Raw genomic sequence first — 17,842 nt, 5'->3', positions numbered from 1 at the left:
GGAGAGATTGTGGGTTGCCGACAATCCGTGGCAGAATAATCCCTCACCCGGTGACCTGGCTTGTTGGCAAATTTTGTTGGATATATTTAAGGCACTCCGGCCCGGGATCTTATCTGATGCTACCTATCTGATCTGATAACTTTCCATGGTCCTGGTCTTATTCAGCGCTTGATTCTGGTGCGGAAAATGGCCACCGACACCAAAGATGGTCTCGACAAGGAGAGTGTCTACCCTGTCGAGGACACCGACCGTGGTAAGTTTGAAAATTTTCGCTTCACCTCCTGCCCCTGTTGTTGCTTCTAACACTATCACAAGCCGAGGTAAATTCCCAGACCGAAGTATTACGGGCGGCAGGCATCGGCATCCATGAAGATGACCCAACAGAGCCCATTTTGACCCTGAGAATGTGGGTTCTTGGCATTGGATTCTGTATTGTGGCCAGTGGATTGAACACGCTTTACACACTTCGAAAACCATCCATCACAATCTCCTCCTCCGTGACCCTGCTGCTGGCGTACCCGCTAGGCAAGCTGTGGGAAAAGACCATTCCGAGCTGGAATGTCAACCTCGGCGTGTGCCAATTCAACTTAAATCCGGGACCGTTCAATCAGAAGGTAAGCTTGGAACAAGCGTATGCCAGAATCCTAGTGTCTGACCCGTGCTAACTGTTGTCCGACATGTAGGAACACGTTCTAGTCTACATCATGTCGAATCTCAGTATCTACGTCCGGCTAGGAGCAGACGTCTTGACGGAACAACAGATGTTTTACGGGTACAAAGCTGGCTGGGGATTCCAGATCTTGATCACATTGGGAACATTCCTGGTCGGGTTTTGTCTGGCTGGCTTCTTTCGGTCCGTGGTGGTGGCCCCCAGGGAACTTATCTGGCCGGGTGTGTTGAGCACGACTTCGCTTACGACAACCTTGCATAACCTGGCCCAGGGGGATTTACAAGGAGTGTAAGTGTTGATCTGTGATACCTGGAACGAAGTTGAGGATCTAAATGAAATTTAGTAAGGATACGTGGAAAATGTCTCGTTATGCGTTCTTCAGTCTCGCCTTTTGCATCTCTTTCTGCTGGTACTGGTTCCCTGATTTCATCTTCCCGGCGCTGAGCTACTTCACTTTCCCATGCTGGATCAACCCGAAGAGCACGGTAGTCAATCAGCTTTTTGGTATGGAGAGTGGTATGGGCTTACTACCTATTACATTTGACTGTGAGTGACCTAGCCCACTACTCCACAGCGAGGCTAATATCTCCCAAGGGAGCCAGATTTCCTACGTCGGATCACCGCTTCTGATTCCGTCGTGGGCTATCATTAATGTTTTCTCCTCACTGGTATTCTGGATTTGGATTGTCGCCGTCGCTTGCTATTACCGCAATGTATGGTATACAGGCTACCTTCCTTTCCAGAGCTCGTCAGGTATGCAGCTTGCCGTCTGTCAGAGCATATTCTCGATACTAATCATCTCCTATTCAGTCTATGATAACACTGGCACCACCTACAAAGCGTCCAAGGTAGTCAGCAAGGCGACCGGCTACAAACTGGACATTGAAAAATACAAGGCCTATTCTCCGGTACGTTGCGCCTGCTAAATGTCCACGGTCTCTACTGACTGGAATACTATAGGTCTACATGCCCGTAACCTACGCCTTGAACATGTTCGGACTGTCATTCGCAACCTTGAGCTCCCTTCTCGTCTGGGTTATTCTCGAGAACCGCCACGATATAGCGGCAGGCGCCCTGCGGGTCCCTCATGTTGTGCGCAGCTATTTCTCTAAAGACAAGAAAAACACAGATACCAACTCCGGATACCGTGACGTCCCGTTTCTATGGTACTTAGGTGCAGCCGTACTAGCACTTTTCATTTGCATATTCAGCGTGGAATACTGGAATGTCGAACTGCGGTGGTACGGCGTTTTGCTAGCTTGCGCAGTAGCTATGGTCTTTTACGGCCCGGTTTGTGCAACTTTCCATACCAAATGAGATACAAACTAACACCTCAATGTCCAGCTCGCAATCGTCTACGCGACATCCAACCTAAAGATCAACATCGACATTTTCTGCCGCATCGTAGCCGGCTTCGTATTCGAAGGCAAAGTCCTCGCCAACATCTGGTTCTTCGACATCGGCTACATCACCACCATCAAAGGCCTCTACTTTGCCGAAGACATGAAACTCTGCGACTACTGCAAAGTACATCCCCACCCCTCCCCTCCCACCCCCCCCAACACATGCTAATAAACACCCAGATCCCACCCCGCAAAGTCTTCATCGTCCAATGCGTCGGCATGATCTTCGGGACTCTCAGCTCCGTCGCCGTCCTAAACTGGAGTCTGGGCAACATCTCGGGCGTGTGCACCACCGACGCCGTCAACGGCTTCAGCTGTCCCTTCTCACGCACCAAATTCAACACCAGTCTTATCTGGGGCGCCATCGGCCCGCGCAACTACTTCACCAACGGCATCGGCTACAGCTCCCTCCTGTACTTCTTCATCATCGGAGCGGTCCTCCCTATTCCTGTTTACTTCCTGAAACGCCGCTACCCGAATTCGCTCTGGCGGAGAGTCCACATCCCTTTGTTCCTTGGGGGGTTGAATTACCTCCCTCCCGCGACGGGAACCAGTTATGGTAGTTGGGCGGTTGTGGGGTTGACGTTTGGGTGGTTCCTTCGGAGGAGAGTGTATCAGTGGTGGTATAAGTATAATTTCGTCTTGAGTTCGGCATTGGATTCGTCGGTGTCCATTGCCGGGGTGGTCATTTTCTTTGCGATTTATTTTAGTGGCGCGTCGAAGGGGTTTAGTTGGTGGGGGACCGAGGTTTATAAGGTGAGTTTCATGGTTTATCCCTTTTTTTTCCTATCGCGGTGTTGGTTGGTTGTGGGCATTTGCTAATGGTGTTGCATAGAATACGTGCGATTATAAGGGGTGCTCTTATTTGGCTGTGCCGGAGGGCGGCAAGTTTGGTGTTTGATGGGGCTTGACTTGTATATATGTAATAGGGGCCGTGGAGTGGTTAGTGACTAGGACGTACTATAGGATCGATTGGGGTAGCTGTATATATCCAAGATCTTATGTAAAATTTTTGTTTATAATCTAGAGTCAAGATGTAGATGAAATCGCGGATTCATATACTCTCATCCCTGCGTTGGATTGCTTCTGCGGGATGCATTCGCTCGAGTGTTTGGTTTCAACCGAACATCAGTTCAGTGTTTCACCGACATTTTCATCTCTGCTTATGTGCAGGCACAAGGTGCAGAAATCTATAATCGGCTTCTTAGTCAAGTAAGTAATGACAATGACTGGTCGCGTGCCCCGTTCAACTTGTATAAGTTGATCGGCATGACTACAGATTTGGCGTGGGGGGATATAGCATATATACTTAGTATTTAGTATGTATATTTCTCTTCTTCCCCTGGCCATGATTATAACTCGTTGACGAAAAAGGTATTGATTAGTTTCAGTCCAATGCTGCTTAAAGCAAGTGGCTGTTAATGTTGGTGTATACGGCCATAAATAGAAATAGAAGTTGGAATATATATATATATATAATACTTAGTTTTGAAGGAGTATCTCTATCTCTACTTTTTTATATGTGTACGTAGACTTTATCACATGAATTCTCTTGATAATACGGATTTTAATACGCCAATAAGAGTAAGTTTAGGTGGAAGAAGGTATTACCAGGTTGCTGAGTGGTGAAATAGAATGCCTGTCCATATCCTATGCGTGGCATACGAGAAAGGTATGCGGATGCGCTGTAGATGACTTGACTTTTCACACGTGCTCAGTGCCTGGCCGGCCATGCGCCAGACGAGGCTGGCGTCATGACAGGATCTGATCCTTGTCAGCCCTGTCTTGTGAGGCAAGATCTGGTAGCTTTCGGAAGGACGTCATGTCCCACCATTTCAGATGTCAAGTCAGGTACCACGTGTGCCATCCAGCAACAGACCTTGGTTCAGTCCGGATATATACATTTCAGGTGTTTTATGAAAACCGGGCATGCATCATCTCTCGATAATTTGCGTTTTGGACTGGTATCTGACCATAGGCTAGTGCGGGAAAGAGATCAGTGGCTTGAAGCGAGCCAGTGTGATGCTATGCAGGTTAGTGCTGGATAAGTAGCTCTCACGCTTCCCGCCAGTTCTAGAAGAATTGCCTGATCCAATGCAGGCCAGAAATTGGAAATGGGAGGAATCCCATTGCTGGCCATCCCCTCAACACGTGCCGGGATGCTGCTGGGTTGATATCAGTAGCCAGCCAATCAGAGTTCCAAACGTGAGAAGGCCCCACTTTCAGGGAATGTGGGTGCCTGAGGACATTGACCAATCCCTGAGGCGGGAATCAGGCACATGCATCGTTAGCGATGGCTTCAGTGGCGATGGAGTTGAAGCTGAAGCTCTCCACTGCCTGGTCCCCTGCTTCCTTACTAGTCTAGTCTCTCCGCTGCCCTCCGGTCGCAACTAGCCGACCTGGATGGATGCATCGCCGCTCCCCGTCGGCTCCCCCGAAGCCAATTGTTGTCCGACCTATCTACACGTGTGATCCCTTGCCTTGCCTTGCTTCGTTTGCTGTCGCGACCCCCAGATAAATATGCCGGTCGCGGGGGATATAAACCGGTCGGGTGGCCCCAGACGCTTCCCCCGGCGTACTGATCCGGATCAGCCAAGAATTCATGTGTTCTTGTCCAGCTGAAAGCACGCGACCATGAAGGGAACTGCTGCTTCTGCCCTGCTTATCGCGCTCTCCGCGACGGCCGCCCAGGCCCGTCCGGTGGTCGATGAGCGATTCCCCTACACTGGACCTGCCGTCCCGATCGGCGATTGGGTCGATCCCACCATCAATGGCAACGGCAAGGGTTTCCCTCGTCTAGTTGAACCCCCGGCCGTCAAGCCGGCCACCGCCAATCCCAGGAACAATGTCAATGTGATCTCCTTGTCCTACATCCCCAAGGGCATGCACATTCATTACCAGACCCCCTTTGGTCTGGGCCAACTGCCTGCTGTCCGTTGGGGTAAGGATCCTCGCAATTTGAACAGCACGGCGCAGGGTTACTCTCACACGTATGTATACCACTTTGGGTGATTATCGCCATGTGCTGATGAATCTAGCTACGACCGCACTCCCTCTTGCTCCCAAGTCAAGGCGATCACTCAGTGCAGTCAATTCTTCCATGAGGTTAGCATCGACGGTCTGGAGCCTGACACCACCTACTACTACCAGATTCCCGCCGCCAACGGCACTACCCAGTCGGATGTCCTCAGTTTCAAGACTGGTCGTCCGGCCGGTCACCCGGGATCGTTCAGCGTCGCCGTGCTGAACGACATGGGCTACACCAACGCTCACGGAACACACAAGCAGCTGGTCAAGGCTGCCAATGAGGGAACTGCGTTCGCTTGGCACGGAGGTGACATCAGTTACGCTGATGACTGGTATTCTGGTATCCTCCCTTGTGCCGACGACTGGCCGGTCTGCTACAACGGCACCGGTTCTACTCTTCCCGGTGGTGGCCCTATTCCGGACGAGTACAAGAAGCCCTTGCCCGCGGGCGAAATCCCCGACCAAGGTGGTCCGCAGGGTGGTGATATGAGCGTGCTGTATGAGTCCAACTGGGATCTCTGGCAACAGTGGCTCAACAACGTCACTCTGAAGATGCCCTACATGGTCATGCCTGGTAATCACGAAGCCTCGTGCGCCGAGTTTGACGGTCCCCACAACATCCTCACTGCTTACCTGAACGACGACATTGCCAATGGCACTGCTCCCACTGATAACCTGACCTACTACAGCTGTCCTCCTTCTCAGAGGTACATACTCCCTCTCCTAATCCCCAGAGGTAGTAGCTAACCGTCGTAGAAACTTCACCGCTTACCAGCACCGCTTCCGCATGCCTGGTCCCGAGACCGGTGGTGTCGGTAACTTCTGGTACTCCTTTGACTACGGTCTTGCTCACTTCGTCTCTATTGACGGTGAGACCGACTTTGCCAACAGCCCGGAGTGGAACTTTGCGGAGGACGTGACCGGCAACGAGACCCTGCCCAGTGAGGCCGAGACCTTCATCACCGACAGTGGTCCATTCGGCAACGTCAATGGCAGTGTCCATGAGACCAAGTCCTATGAGCAGTGGCATTGGCTGAAGCAGGATCTGGCGAAGGTCGACCGCAGCAAGACCCCGTGGGTCTTCGTCATGAGCCACCGCCCTATGTACAGTTCCGCCTATTCCTCGTACCAGCTGCACGTGCGCGAGGCATTCGAGGGTCTGCTCCTCAAGTATGGCGTGGATGCTTACTTCTCTGGGTGAGTCTGCCCCTTTTTTAAACTTGTACATCACCCGCTAACATTATCGTCAGCCACATCCACTGGTACGAGCGTCTTTATCCTCTCGGGGCTAACGGCACCATCGATACTGCCGCCATTGTGAACAACAACACCTACTATGCCCACAACGGCAAGTCCATCACCCACATCATCAACGGCATGGCCGGCAACATTGAGAGCCACAGTGAATTTAGCTCAGGCGAGGGTCTGACCAACATCACCGCCCTGCTGGACAAGGTCCACTACGGCTTCAGCAAGCTGACCATCTTCAACGAGACTGCTCTCAAGTGGGAGTTGATCCGTGGTGATGATGGCACCGTCGGTGACTCTCTTACTCTTCTCAAGCCATCTCACGTTGCCGGTGGCAAGAAGTTCCACGCTTGAGGTGCGTGATTTAACTGGAAGTTCTGGAAACGGCTGATGGAAATCCTGATTAATGTGGAATGAGATATACATATCTGGGATGTGATTATTATGGGACCAGACGTTTGCATGTACATGACAAAAGTACTTAGTATATAATTCATTGCTTGGAATATTGCATCATATCAGGTACCAGTAGTCTCATTGCCTGTATCTTGTTTACTGGTTTAAAAAGAGCGATGCAACTAGTAATGCCTGGTATGGAATGAGCATGGCACTGAATCAGGTGACACGATCTCGACATCATTCGTGACTCTGTGTCGGCCATACTTCGATCGTTCGACCCCATACTAGTACCGCTTGTTCCTCTTCTATACCTCTCCCCAATCAATATTTATGGTTTAAATCCTTTATTGGAGAGTGTACTACACTTGTCCTCTGCAGAACGACGGAATGATCCACGCTATCTCGAGCCACTCCACGGTAATCGGAGCAGACTCCAACCCAAGCCACGACGTGAGATGGATCCCTCCGTGCAGAAGCAGGACTTCCCCAGAAATGAATGCTGTAGAGGCGCACTATGCCCCTAATCCCCCTGGTACATCCCGACCCGGGTACTTGTACGATGAACCTATAAAAGGCAAATAGGAAGGACCTGGTAGACAGCCTTCCACTATCATTGGTCTGTGACATACAACGGACCGGCTCTTCGACTACCCAGATAGAACAATACAGCCCTCCACCTTTGGTTCGCAATGGACGTCCCTTCGCCCGTTGGCTCGCTTCTTCCCGAGGTTTCTCCCTGGTCCTCGCTTATGGGGGGTGGTAGTCAACACCAAGATCTACCAGTGGAGACTATCGAAGCGGATAATGAAGCGTCGCGCAATCCCTGCCCTATGAGCCAGGATGAACCACCCCAGGATCCACCGTCAGATACATTGGAAGCGGACAATGAAGCATCGCGCAGCGCCTCGCATATGAGCGAGGATGAACCACCCCAGGAATATCGGTCGCCATCCCCATGCCTGATAAGGGTGTATGAGTATCTAGGGGAAAAGTATTGTGGGCAGACCGATGCATTTATCATCGCATCAGATGCAAGTAATATTCTCAAGGAAGCAGACCCTCCAATTCCCTGTGTACTGTGGGGTTTCATGCTAGAAAATATCTTCGAACATATACATGATGCTTTCGTACGTCTAATACATATAATTAGTTATGCTGTACAGGATCTCGTGCTTACCAATGAGGCAGAAACCATTATCGATAGACCTTGTAATTGAGGACGAGCAGATGACGGACGCCATTGAAACCTTGCGCAAGGCTGGGTTCAGAGACCATGACAACTATCCGGGGTGCCCCTACAATGAAGGAGCCTGTCCTGGTAACGAACTGAAACCTGTTCACGCTTTTCATTTATTCGATCTATTCTCTCATCGCAGATTGGAAGAGACCCATGGCGTGACAAAAGGTTCTCAACAGCATCACGATCTAAGACTCCACCGCAAGTCGAATGTATTGTGGAGACTTCCAAAGTTTACTGTGCAGACGGAGGCCAACGAGGCGGACGAAAATTTCATGCTAACATTAGACCGCAGACTCCGCTGGAAGGGAGTTCACCGGCCCAAGAATAAGGATCATCCGCCCACTAAAAATCCCCTAGTCATACCTACGCCTGCTCGTTATGCCGAGGCCCTGATTTACCTGAAGGCGCGGGACGAGCACTTCAATATATGCGAAATAGACTGGGATGTAATTTTGACTGAACACTTCGGGACATACCTCTACGTAGCTGAATATGGCGATCTATTCGATTTGGATGCAAACCAAAAAACGCTCAGCGAAACATGTCGAGAATGGTGGGAAGCTTGCAGGACTGCGACCTATACCGGCGAATCTTCCATAAAAGCGCAGAAAAGATTAGAGAAAGAGTTAAGCCGTGAGTTTGCCGCATTGTATCCAGGGAGGTCTGATGAACCAAAACCAATTCCTTTCGAAGGCCATGGGGAACAATCTTCGCGGCAGCAAATGTCACCTTCGCCACTTTTCTCGTATTCGACGGAAGAGATATTCCCATTATCCGAGTCAGATAAGGCTTTGGATACAGAGGCATCGGTTTAGATGCGTAGTTAAAGTGTTCTGAATGAGAATTCTTGCTTGATTGGATTCCGTTGACATAGGTACTGTATGTGTATCTCGCCCGACTTTGGGTCTCCAACCTCTGTAATAGGCACCGTAGTTGAACTGGAAAGAACTTGCTTTCACTTACGTAGGACTAGAAACACAGTGTCTCGGCTCTTTCCCCGTACTAGGTACGTGAATCACTGTCTATCAGGCAAGAGCTATGAAGAACCCTGATGATACCATAGTTTATACACAATCCTCCTACAACACGTCCCTCTATCTCCCCTCACATCTCATAACACAACCCTGCTAATCAACATCTTTTGCTACTATTTTTCACTGAACATCTACACCCGTATATTTACCACCATGGCAGGACAACAATCCATGTACCAGTTCCTATTCGAGGGCCCACAAATCCCGATTGTCTCCTACCGATTCGCTTCATCAATCAGCCTAGTTCTCAAGGCTGAGGGTATTCCATGTCTACTATGGGGTGATTTAGCGATGAGAGCTATGGGTTTTCATAGCATAGCACAAGTACATACCCTCCCTTAATCCCCCATTCTGCCCGCCAACTACCCTACAGAACCTCGATCTCATCCTCGAAGACGAGCACTTGACACGAGCCGCCGCTGTTTTCCGCAACTACGAATATGCCCACGAATTCCCTTACTTTCTACGCTGTGCCTCAGCCACCGCCACAACCCCTGAGTCAGGCCGCCCAGAGCCTACCCACCGCTTCCACGTCTACAGCCACCCCGAGATCACCATGATGCCATCTCAAGCTCCGCAAGAACCTGGCGCTCAGGGACCATCAGCGGTACACGGAGAGATACCCCATATAGATATATGCTTGTACTCCAAGCGGTGGTATTTCCCAGGCAATCCCCCTATCCCGACTGGGATCCCACGTCCTACGAACCTATCCTACATGTTGAGTAACGATGGCCGACTACCCTTGACGGGGTATCAACATGGTCAGCCCAACTTCGGCCGCTTTCCGCAAGACATTGCCCCGGTTATAATGGCAAAGCCGGCTCGATTTATTGAGACGTTGCTGGTTCTCAGGATTAACTTCGGTACTTGGTCGCAACAAACCAGGTGGTGGAGGTTGACTCTTGCTCGCATGACGACGACTGGCTTCGGGAATGGTCCGGATGATGACCCTCAGCCGGTTATGTTTGGGCCGTTGTATGATCCTGAGTGTTTCCGGGAAGAATTTCAGCGTTGGTGGAATTTAATGCGGGCTAGGGACATTGAGGCGGTTTTGGCAGAGGAGGAGAATATGGGGGTGTTGTTGAGGTCGCCGGGTACGCCTGTTGGAGGGCCGTGGGTCCCACTTTAGTTGTTGGCTACTTGGGTCTGTATTGTCTTTTATGGTAATTTTTGGGGTGTTCTGGATGTTGGCATCACAGGATGCTGTAACTACGGAAGATGTTCGTGGGTGATGTTTATTAATAATGTATAATGGTTAGGTAGATTGTACAATAGATCTCGCAAAGAATACCCATCTTCTGGGATCATAATGGTTCTTGATTAAATTCCAGCTGTCTTCATTATTCAATTACATTATCCAATTCAAGCACTGACAATGGATGGATTGTGCAACCTTAAGCTAACCCACCCCCTGTCATTTATACCCCTATCACCATCATCCAATACATTCAACCAACAAGCTGAATCGAACCCACCATGACACACTGCTACAGATACATTTACCAGCAATAGCAACCCCCAAAATCATATAACCACGTGGCAGACGCACTTTCTCCCGAAAGGCAAGTGAAACCCAAACCCCCCATCGGAGAGAGGAGACAATAACCCCAGCGCCCATCATGAGGCGTGACCAACTCAGCCATATAAAACCCAACCCCGAGCACCCCAACATCGCAATTCGTTGGGATGTTGGCAATGATATAGAGCTTCTTCCATTCACAAGGACCTTAGTAGGTAGGGATTCATCTTTTCAACATTGACTGTCTAATTGTTATGTCCGCGTCCAACCTTTTATATATGTTCATGATGTGGATTGTTTCGGTTTAGTAGCGAGTATTGAACGCAACTCCAGACATGGTGAAGTATCCATCACCCCGCAGAGACATTGTAGAGAGTCAGATATGCTGCGTAACCGAGGATTACGATTCTCCAGGACTCTGAGGTTAGCCTGTATTTTCTTCCTCATGTTGTATTGATCGCTTTGGATAGATTGTTATTATTCCCCAACAACGAACAACGAAACCTTCATTCCCTTGATATTCCTTTCCTATTCATAGGAATCCTGAGAGGCGCCAGCTCTTTCGAAAATAGAATGGCAGCAGCAGCAGTTTCCAGCAACTTGCAGACCAGAAATATCGTGCGCGAGAAAGTAATTGCATATAATGGGGATTTGGACATTTGCGCATATAGGTCGGGGACTAGGTAGTTCAATGAGGTGTAGATGAGAAGAATCTCCGTCAGGCATAAGTAGATGCCAACCAGGACAGATGGTACTGGCACATCCCCAGTCTGTGTTCCTGGCTGTTGCGGTGATTTGTAATGTGTATGTAGAGCCAAGAGCACCGATCTGTTTCATCTGGGAGAAGTAGCACACTAGGCATAGACCCCTTCATTTTCCCTTGGTTTGATGATCTCTGAAGCTAAGTCATGGGAGGAGAAGAAGCACCGTATAGGTCTTTGAGTAGAGGTTTAATATGATTTGACTCGTAATCTTCGAGAAGAAGGGGTTAGCTTGCTGGATGGTCAGGATTGACGCTATCAATGACCGGACAAGTTCGGATTCATTAGGTACTCTGTATGTGTAGGTAGTTATGCAGGAGGCAGGGAATTTGACTGTGCTTAGTGTCATCTCCATCAGGATGATATTTTGTTGGCGAAAATTCTGTTGTCATTTGAGGATTCTGACCAGAATATTTTAAGACTCTCCGAGCCATGGAAGGAAAGTACCAGTTCATCGAAAAGTCAGCGAGTAGCACAGCCAGTAATGAAGCCAGATACAAGAATATAATTGTTACTGTCCCCGAGGATCATTTGATGTATTCTTCCAAGACCCAACGACCAAGCAATATATTGTCTATCCTGTCGTTGATCATATTAATTTCCCTGTATCCCAGGCGTCTGAAAGAAGCCCCAGGCCAGACCAGAATGACAGTATTCCCAGTGATTTCGGCACGCGGGACCGCCATCCTAGGCCGCAAGTGGGTGGGTGGTACAGAGGTGACATCGCGGAAGTTGAACACTATTCGTTGCTTCTTGATGTGTCCCTTCCATTGCTGTATATAACCTTCATAGTCTGAAAGTGGTGCATATAATGAGTTGAATTGCGGACGACGACACAGCGGTGTAGGGTCATGTTCTTGACTCTTTTGCATTTTCGTGGTTTGTATTGTCGTTGCCTTGTTTACATCCAGTTATAACCTTGGCTTCAGGTGTGGGTGAGCCTGCCACAAAGATCCATCTTTATTTTTGATGGGATTGGTGCATCAGGTAAGTTTCGATGTGTACATGTCTCGCGCCCACACTGGGAGGGATATCCATTCTTTGAAGCTACTGGAATGATTGGATAGTGTTTGGCATGGTTGTTGGTAGAGAAGGGGATGCACACGTCAGTCTTCAGTTTGGAGAGACGCGGAGAGGACAGAGGTGGCTGATTCAACCTCTGTTGTAGACACTGACATCTGGCGCCAGAGCAGTGCGTGTTCGATTTGCTATATAGAATCTAGGTCGTGAGAGAGGTGCAGTGGTGGAATCCGACTTGTTGTATCAGGTCAGTATATACACAGCCATTGGAGCAATGCGATTACTCCTCAGCAGTCGGTTTTTCTTTTGGATAAGTGTGGTAGACGAGAATCATTTTTCGATGATTCGACCACTGTTGTTTCGCAGTGACTTGCCAAAGCATTGCTTATCCAGATAGACAGCATGCAACCATGATGGTGGCCGCATTCAGAGTCTGCGGCAGCTCGATCTGTTTCATACCACCAAACCAGAAGCGCCATGACGTGTTGCATCGATGCTGATATATTCATTACACTTCGGTTGAATGAAGCTCAGCTAGCTGTGTAGAATAACCATAACCCTTCGAGTGGATTGTTGAATCTTTTGTGGTATCGTCCTCTGTGTCCATCCGTGACCAGGAGGATGCCAACGATGTGGTGCTACCATGTGCAGTAATTCGTTGGCAAGGACGCAAGCGAGACACAAGATCAAGCATGTCCAGTGATTCGAGGCCATTGTACCTCTTGGGACAGAAAAAATCTTCTGCGTATCCTTGAGCTTGTCCATACATCCTCTCAATCTCCCTCGTGACCATGGCAAGGGTGTAAGTCTTATGCTTTGCTACCATAGTAGGACACTCAGACGTCATATCGCTTGATTGCTCTATGTGGGCTGAGCTTCTTTTTGAGGCCATATGCAGATTTGATGTTGAGAGGGCCACAGTAATATTGAAGTCTCTGATACTTCTCCATCCATGCTTGCTCGAAGATCGAACCGCGAAGTCGTACTGTATAGAACTCACGAGAAAGCATAGTGTGCCGAGCACTGATGTCGAGAGGGTGCTACATAGGCAGGGCATTCTCGGATCCATCATGTGCGCGCTTTAACCCTTCCATGACATGAAATTGAGAGCAGGGTCCTTCTCTATGGTGGTGGTAGGCTTTGCTGTCGATGAAGATACCCTTCTATGTATAACGCTCGAAGGCATCTTGCGGAGTTCTGCATTGTCCAGACAAGACTCATGACTCTCTGGATGCCTTTCTTATATACGACTTCATTCTACCGCTGCATCCGGGGATTCAGGGCGCAGCATGGAATGACAAGACAGCCATCTCTAAAGCCGAAGAAACATTCCCACTTCAGCCATTGGAGTCATAGTCTCTGGTTTCATCTATTATATATTTCCATGCAATAGGAATATTGAATTAGGGGCAGGGTTGAGTGGCCCTGCCCCTCTTCGTTGTGGTAGTGGCGTGAGCGAGAGCTGATTGACTCAAGCCAAATCGAGGGGGATTAACGTGGTTTATATAATTTTTCTACGGCTATATAGTCAACGGGATTCACCCTCTATAGTCATATAGTTAGCTTCGTAATGGTCACTTCCCCGGATCTTACCTTTCATAGAAGGGGTCTTCTCTGGAGAGACAGTCTTATTCATTGGGTATTACCTCTTACATCGGGGTAAACGCCTGTAGATGTAAGTATCTATCGGCGTTTTCCCATTTTGCTATCTAACTGAAGAACAGAATAAATATTCGGACGCCGCCGGTACGTTGCGATTGAGTAAATATTCCATTACCCAGTGCCTACATGATGGCTGAGGCATTGTGAACTTTCCGTGTACGGACTTCTTAGATCTTAGAATTGGAATCTTCCGGATTACCGAGCTATAGAATGGGAGCACTCTGATTGTCTGAGTAAGGACACGTTACAAAGCCATGTGCGGCAATAGTGGAGATAGGTACGGAAGCCCAAAGGGCTCCATTTCACTAGCATACGCTTGCTCAGGCTCATAGAGATAGCCGCGCTGGAGCTATTGATGAACAGGCTAGTTATGTAAATAAATCCATGCTTTATTAGTCTATCATGGAAAATAAGAACATATGATGCTCCCCGTTCTACTATGTCTTCTTTATTGCAGCCAATACGGACTCGCCGGTTACCCTCTCGCCTGATTCTGAATAAAGAATTGTACCTCGTCCCATATTGTTGGACAGATGACATTATGTGTAGGCGGGTCAAATGGGAACAACGTGAGTCGTCGACTGAACTCCTCTTCATCTGCGATGCCCATTTGCAGCACCACTTCCGAGATGGCTGCAATCGACCAAACTCTCAGTGTGGAAGATGCAACATTGCAAGTAGCAAGGTATAGGGCCCAAAGACGAAAGGTGAGCGGAAACCAGTCCAACACTTCAGCATTCTCCAGAAGCCGCCGCAGCTGTGAGATAAGTACATCACTGGTCGATGCACCAGGAGGAGACTCATGAAAGACCGCGTTGATCAGTAGTAAAAGGCTTAGACGGCAGACCTCCTGGGCTTGAACTCTGGAACAATCGTCACTATATTGCAGTGAAAGAAGTGTATACTGGATTGACGTCAGCCAGAAACGGATCCTCGCAACGACGGTTTGACCGCTGCTCTTTGTAATACTGGAGAACTCCTCGACTAAGGATTTTATATCGTCGATCACTGCTTTCAGTGCACTCTCTATGCCCAGAACACAATCCAGCTCTTGGAAACCTTGAACTAATCGGTAATCTCTAGGACCCGGCATTGGAGACTGCTGGAACCGATCACTGAAAATGGGCTTCCGTCCAACGTCTAAGGATCCATTGATATCGGCCCTAGGAGACCAAGTAAGAGTCTATCCGGAACTCAAGCAGGGACAGGCAGCTAACCGGTAGATTTTTCCCTGTACCATCGGCTTGTCATCTAATGCGTCCAAACCTCCTCGCAAGTCAACCAACGCTTTCAGTATTCTCATGTCAACCTCCCATTGATCGTGCTGGCCCGCTGCTTTCTGAGAGACGGTTAGCCAACATATCCTCCCAACATTTACGACATTGACTAACCTTCGCAATAGCGATACTGGCGACAGCAACTATTGTTTCATCCGAAGGGGCATCCACAGAACCAACCAGTCTTTTCCGAATGATGTTCATAGCTTGACTGGTATGCCAAAGAAATGCAGGGCTTGCTCGAAATCGTTGCAGATCCATAGTGAATAACGATCCACACGCCAGTACTACATGAAGCATTGCTGGGTCTTGAAACAGCAATGGTACCCAATAGTCATCTATTGGATTACAGCCGGCTCTCTTCTCAATTGAGTAGAGCGTCTCTGATGCGCGATTTTTGTCTTCAGAGGCATTTTGTTAGCTAGAAGTGTCCGAGAAATTAGCATATATCCTTTGCAACTCACAAAACGCAAAAAGATCAAACATATATGGCTCCATGTCGATGGGCAGCGTGCCAAATGGATCCATCTGGTTCCTCTGCGGATATGCATGTGGAATATGGGTGTGGGCCAGACGGGACAGCTCAAAGCCAGTGGCTTCAGTGTTCCCTGCTTTCTTCTGTTCTTGGCGACGGCGATTGATCATTGTGTGGCTTCGGGTGGTGGTGCGGGCTTCTTCATCTATTCGGGTCAACGTGGGCCCAAAATTGATGAACTTGAAGTGGGAAGCGGCGGCGGGCTGACGACTGGACCCCTCGGGGGGTCGCTTCTTCTTTGTCGCTATTCTTGGTCAACCCATACTGATAGTCTACCGTAGATGGGTCTGTGGACTCACATCCTGCGGGACGGCCCCTCCTCTTCGGTAGAGACACCTTGAGTGGACCATTGGTATACTGGAACACCACGGATTCGGAAGACAATGGTCCCGTTGAGAATACCACCTCACTAGGCATGCTTTCCATCGGAAATAGATGAAATAGCCTGGAAGATTCTGGAGGAGTGGACAGGAAGAAAATGCGATGAAGTAACTCGGGGTCATATGGAATAATCATCCTGTCGAAGGCAACCGGGCTTAGCGTGGCTCCGTTATCTCCGTCATCGCCGGACTCACGCTAACCTCATCGGGTAACCAGTCTCGAATTAATTCGGCCCAAATAGGAAATCGACTGGACGAGCCAGCATATGGAGCAAGATGGGCCAAAATGATGACCAAAATATACACGAATTGGGCTCAATTATTCGTTATTTCCGTGACTATATTGGGAATGAGTAAATGAAGGCCGTACGACTACTACGGCCAGGGCCCTATATATACTATTGTCGTTTTCCACCTAGAGCACTTCCCATTACCATCATCAGTTTGCCATTATCCTTCAGAAGTGGTATAATTACTTGAGTATCAAATTCTGCAGCTTGTCTCTTACCATTATGTCTTCATACTCCTTTCAGACTTCAGCAGAACAGGTGGCACAGGATTGCCAGGATGCAATTGCCAACAAGACCATTCTCGTGACTGGCGTTAGTCCAGGTGGTCTTGGTGCCGAGTTCGCAAAAGTCATTGCCATCCACAGCCCTTCGCTCATCATCCTTGCTAGCCGTGATATTCTCAAAGCTCAACAGACGGCCCAGGAGATTGCGAACATTGCTCCAGGAGTAGCCACCCGTCTCCTAGAACTAGATCTGCGCTCTCAGGCCCAAGTCCGAAACGCTGCCAAGGAAGTCCTGACATACAAGGAGGATATCGATGTCTTGGTCAACAATGCTGGTGTCATGGCATCACCATTCTCGTTGACAGAAGATGGAATCGAGAGCCAATTTGCCACCAACCACGTTGGACATTTCCTCTTCACCAATTTGATTATAAAAAAGCTAGTGCATCCTGGAACCCCTTGTCGGGTTGGTAATGTGTCGAGTAATGGCCACCAGTTGAGTTCAATCAGATTCCATGACTGGAATTTTGACGTGAGTAATTATGCGTGGTATCCCAATGTCGAGACAATGAGCTGAAGGCTAGTATTAGGAAGGCAAAAACTATGACCCTTGGTTGGCCTACGGCCAAAGCAAATCCGCCAACATGCTCTTCTCTGTGTCTCTTGCGCAAAAGCTTGGGAGCAAAGGTCTCATCTCGGTCAGCCTACATCCTGGAACAATCAACACGAATCTTGCCAGAGGAGACTGGTCCGAGATGTACGAATCTCTCGGTATGGGCCACATCTGTATCCTTTGCACGAGGTACGCTAGCTGACATTACCGAAGTGAAATGGTTCACAGTACTCGGGTACTTCCGGAGTGGGCAGAGAGAGATAACCTGGAAGACTATGTCGCAAGGGGTGGCGACGCATGTATTCGCCGCATTTCATCCATCCATCACCACACATCGTAAGTTGATTCTGTGGGTGGCTCATCGTTCTAAGCTAACCAAGTCTGGCAGAGAACAATGGAAGCTTTGTCCAGGACTGTACAGTACTGAAGCCGGAGGAGGTCCGCAGCTGGGCGCGGGATCCGATCGAAGCAGAACAACTGTGGAAGTTGACTGAGGATATAGTTGGTGAAACTTTCGAGTATTGAAAACCATCACTG

At 49.0% G+C, this 17,842-nt stretch overlaps 8 protein-coding genes across 8 annotated transcripts; 5 read left to right on the top strand and 3 right to left on the bottom strand.

Annotated features, from left to right (window-relative positions):
* Positions 1 to 186: 186 nt before the first annotated feature.
* Positions 187 to 3,289, top strand: An13g01760 (uncharacterized protein; the record flags this gene model as incomplete). The annotated part of the gene is made up of 11 exons (XM_059743851.1): positions 187 to 253; positions 316 to 614; positions 684 to 958; positions 1,014 to 1,220; positions 1,269 to 1,423; positions 1,481 to 1,578; positions 1,631 to 1,960; positions 2,015 to 2,197; positions 2,254 to 2,829; positions 3,003 to 3,015; positions 3,114 to 3,289. The coding sequence occupies 11 exons, from the start codon at positions 187 to 189 to the stop codon at positions 3,287 to 3,289; spliced, it is 2,379 nt and encodes a 792-aa protein (XP_059602077.1).
* A 1,418-nt stretch (positions 3,290 to 4,707) lies between these two features.
* Positions 4,708 to 6,702, top strand: aphA (acid phosphatase aphA-Aspergillus niger; the record flags this gene model as incomplete). Its single annotated transcript, XM_001396276.3, has 4 exons — positions 4,708 to 5,063; positions 5,112 to 5,807; positions 5,857 to 6,297; positions 6,351 to 6,702. The coding sequence occupies 4 exons, from the start codon at positions 4,708 to 4,710 to the stop codon at positions 6,700 to 6,702; spliced, it is 1,845 nt and encodes a 614-aa protein (XP_001396313.1).
* Positions 6,703 to 7,436: 734 nt separating this feature from the next.
* Positions 7,437 to 8,802, top strand: An13g01740 (uncharacterized protein; the record flags this gene model as incomplete). Its single annotated transcript, XM_001396275.1, has 2 exons — positions 7,437 to 7,874; positions 7,936 to 8,802. 2 exons carry the CDS (start codon positions 7,437 to 7,439, stop codon positions 8,800 to 8,802), a joined length of 1,305 nt encoding a protein of 434 aa, XP_001396312.1.
* Positions 8,803 to 9,174: 372 nt separating this feature from the next.
* Positions 9,175 to 10,153, top strand: An13g01730 (uncharacterized protein; the record flags this gene model as incomplete). Its single annotated transcript, XM_001396274.1, has 2 exons — positions 9,175 to 9,345; positions 9,395 to 10,153. The coding sequence occupies 2 exons, from the start codon at positions 9,175 to 9,177 to the stop codon at positions 10,151 to 10,153; spliced, it is 930 nt and encodes a 309-aa protein (XP_001396311.1).
* Positions 10,154 to 11,071: 918 nt separating this feature from the next.
* An13g01720 (hypothetical protein) lies at positions 11,072 to 11,659 on the bottom strand (the record flags this gene model as incomplete). Its single annotated transcript, XM_059743850.1, has 2 exons — positions 11,072 to 11,380; positions 11,471 to 11,659. The coding sequence occupies 2 exons, from the start codon at positions 11,657 to 11,659 to the stop codon at positions 11,072 to 11,074; spliced, it is 498 nt and encodes a 165-aa protein (XP_059602076.1).
* Positions 11,660 to 12,832: 1,173 nt separating this feature from the next.
* An13g01710 (hypothetical protein) lies at positions 12,833 to 13,393 on the bottom strand (the record flags this gene model as incomplete). The annotated part of the gene is made up of 1 exon (XM_059743849.1): positions 12,833 to 13,393. One exon carries the CDS (start codon positions 13,391 to 13,393, stop codon positions 12,833 to 12,835), a length of 561 nt encoding a protein of 186 aa, XP_059602075.1.
* Positions 13,394 to 13,852: 459 nt separating this feature from the next.
* Positions 13,853 to 16,314, bottom strand: An13g01700 (uncharacterized protein; the record flags this gene model as incomplete). Its single annotated transcript, XM_059743848.1, has 10 exons — positions 13,853 to 13,869; positions 13,918 to 13,938; positions 13,971 to 13,991; positions 14,113 to 14,189; positions 14,301 to 14,335; positions 14,498 to 15,149; positions 15,204 to 15,325; positions 15,378 to 15,664; positions 15,728 to 16,042; positions 16,098 to 16,314. 10 exons carry the CDS (start codon positions 16,312 to 16,314, stop codon positions 13,853 to 13,855), a joined length of 1,764 nt encoding a protein of 587 aa, XP_059602074.1.
* A 376-nt stretch (positions 16,315 to 16,690) lies between these two features.
* On the top strand, positions 16,691 to 17,830 carry An13g01690 (uncharacterized protein; the record flags this gene model as incomplete). The annotated part of the gene is made up of 4 exons (XM_059743847.1): positions 16,691 to 17,224; positions 17,283 to 17,494; positions 17,534 to 17,641; positions 17,686 to 17,830. 4 exons carry the CDS (start codon positions 16,691 to 16,693, stop codon positions 17,828 to 17,830), a joined length of 999 nt encoding a protein of 332 aa, XP_059602073.1.
* Positions 17,831 to 17,842: the final 12 nt, after the last annotated feature.

The sequence above is a fragment of the Aspergillus niger genome, assembly GCF_000002855.4.
Source record: "Aspergillus niger supercontig An13".
NCBI classification, from domain to species: domain Eukaryota; kingdom Fungi; phylum Ascomycota; class Eurotiomycetes; order Eurotiales; family Aspergillaceae; genus Aspergillus; species Aspergillus niger.
Note: the sequence above shows the minus strand (reverse complement) of the source record. Positions and strands in the feature narration are given on the sequence as shown.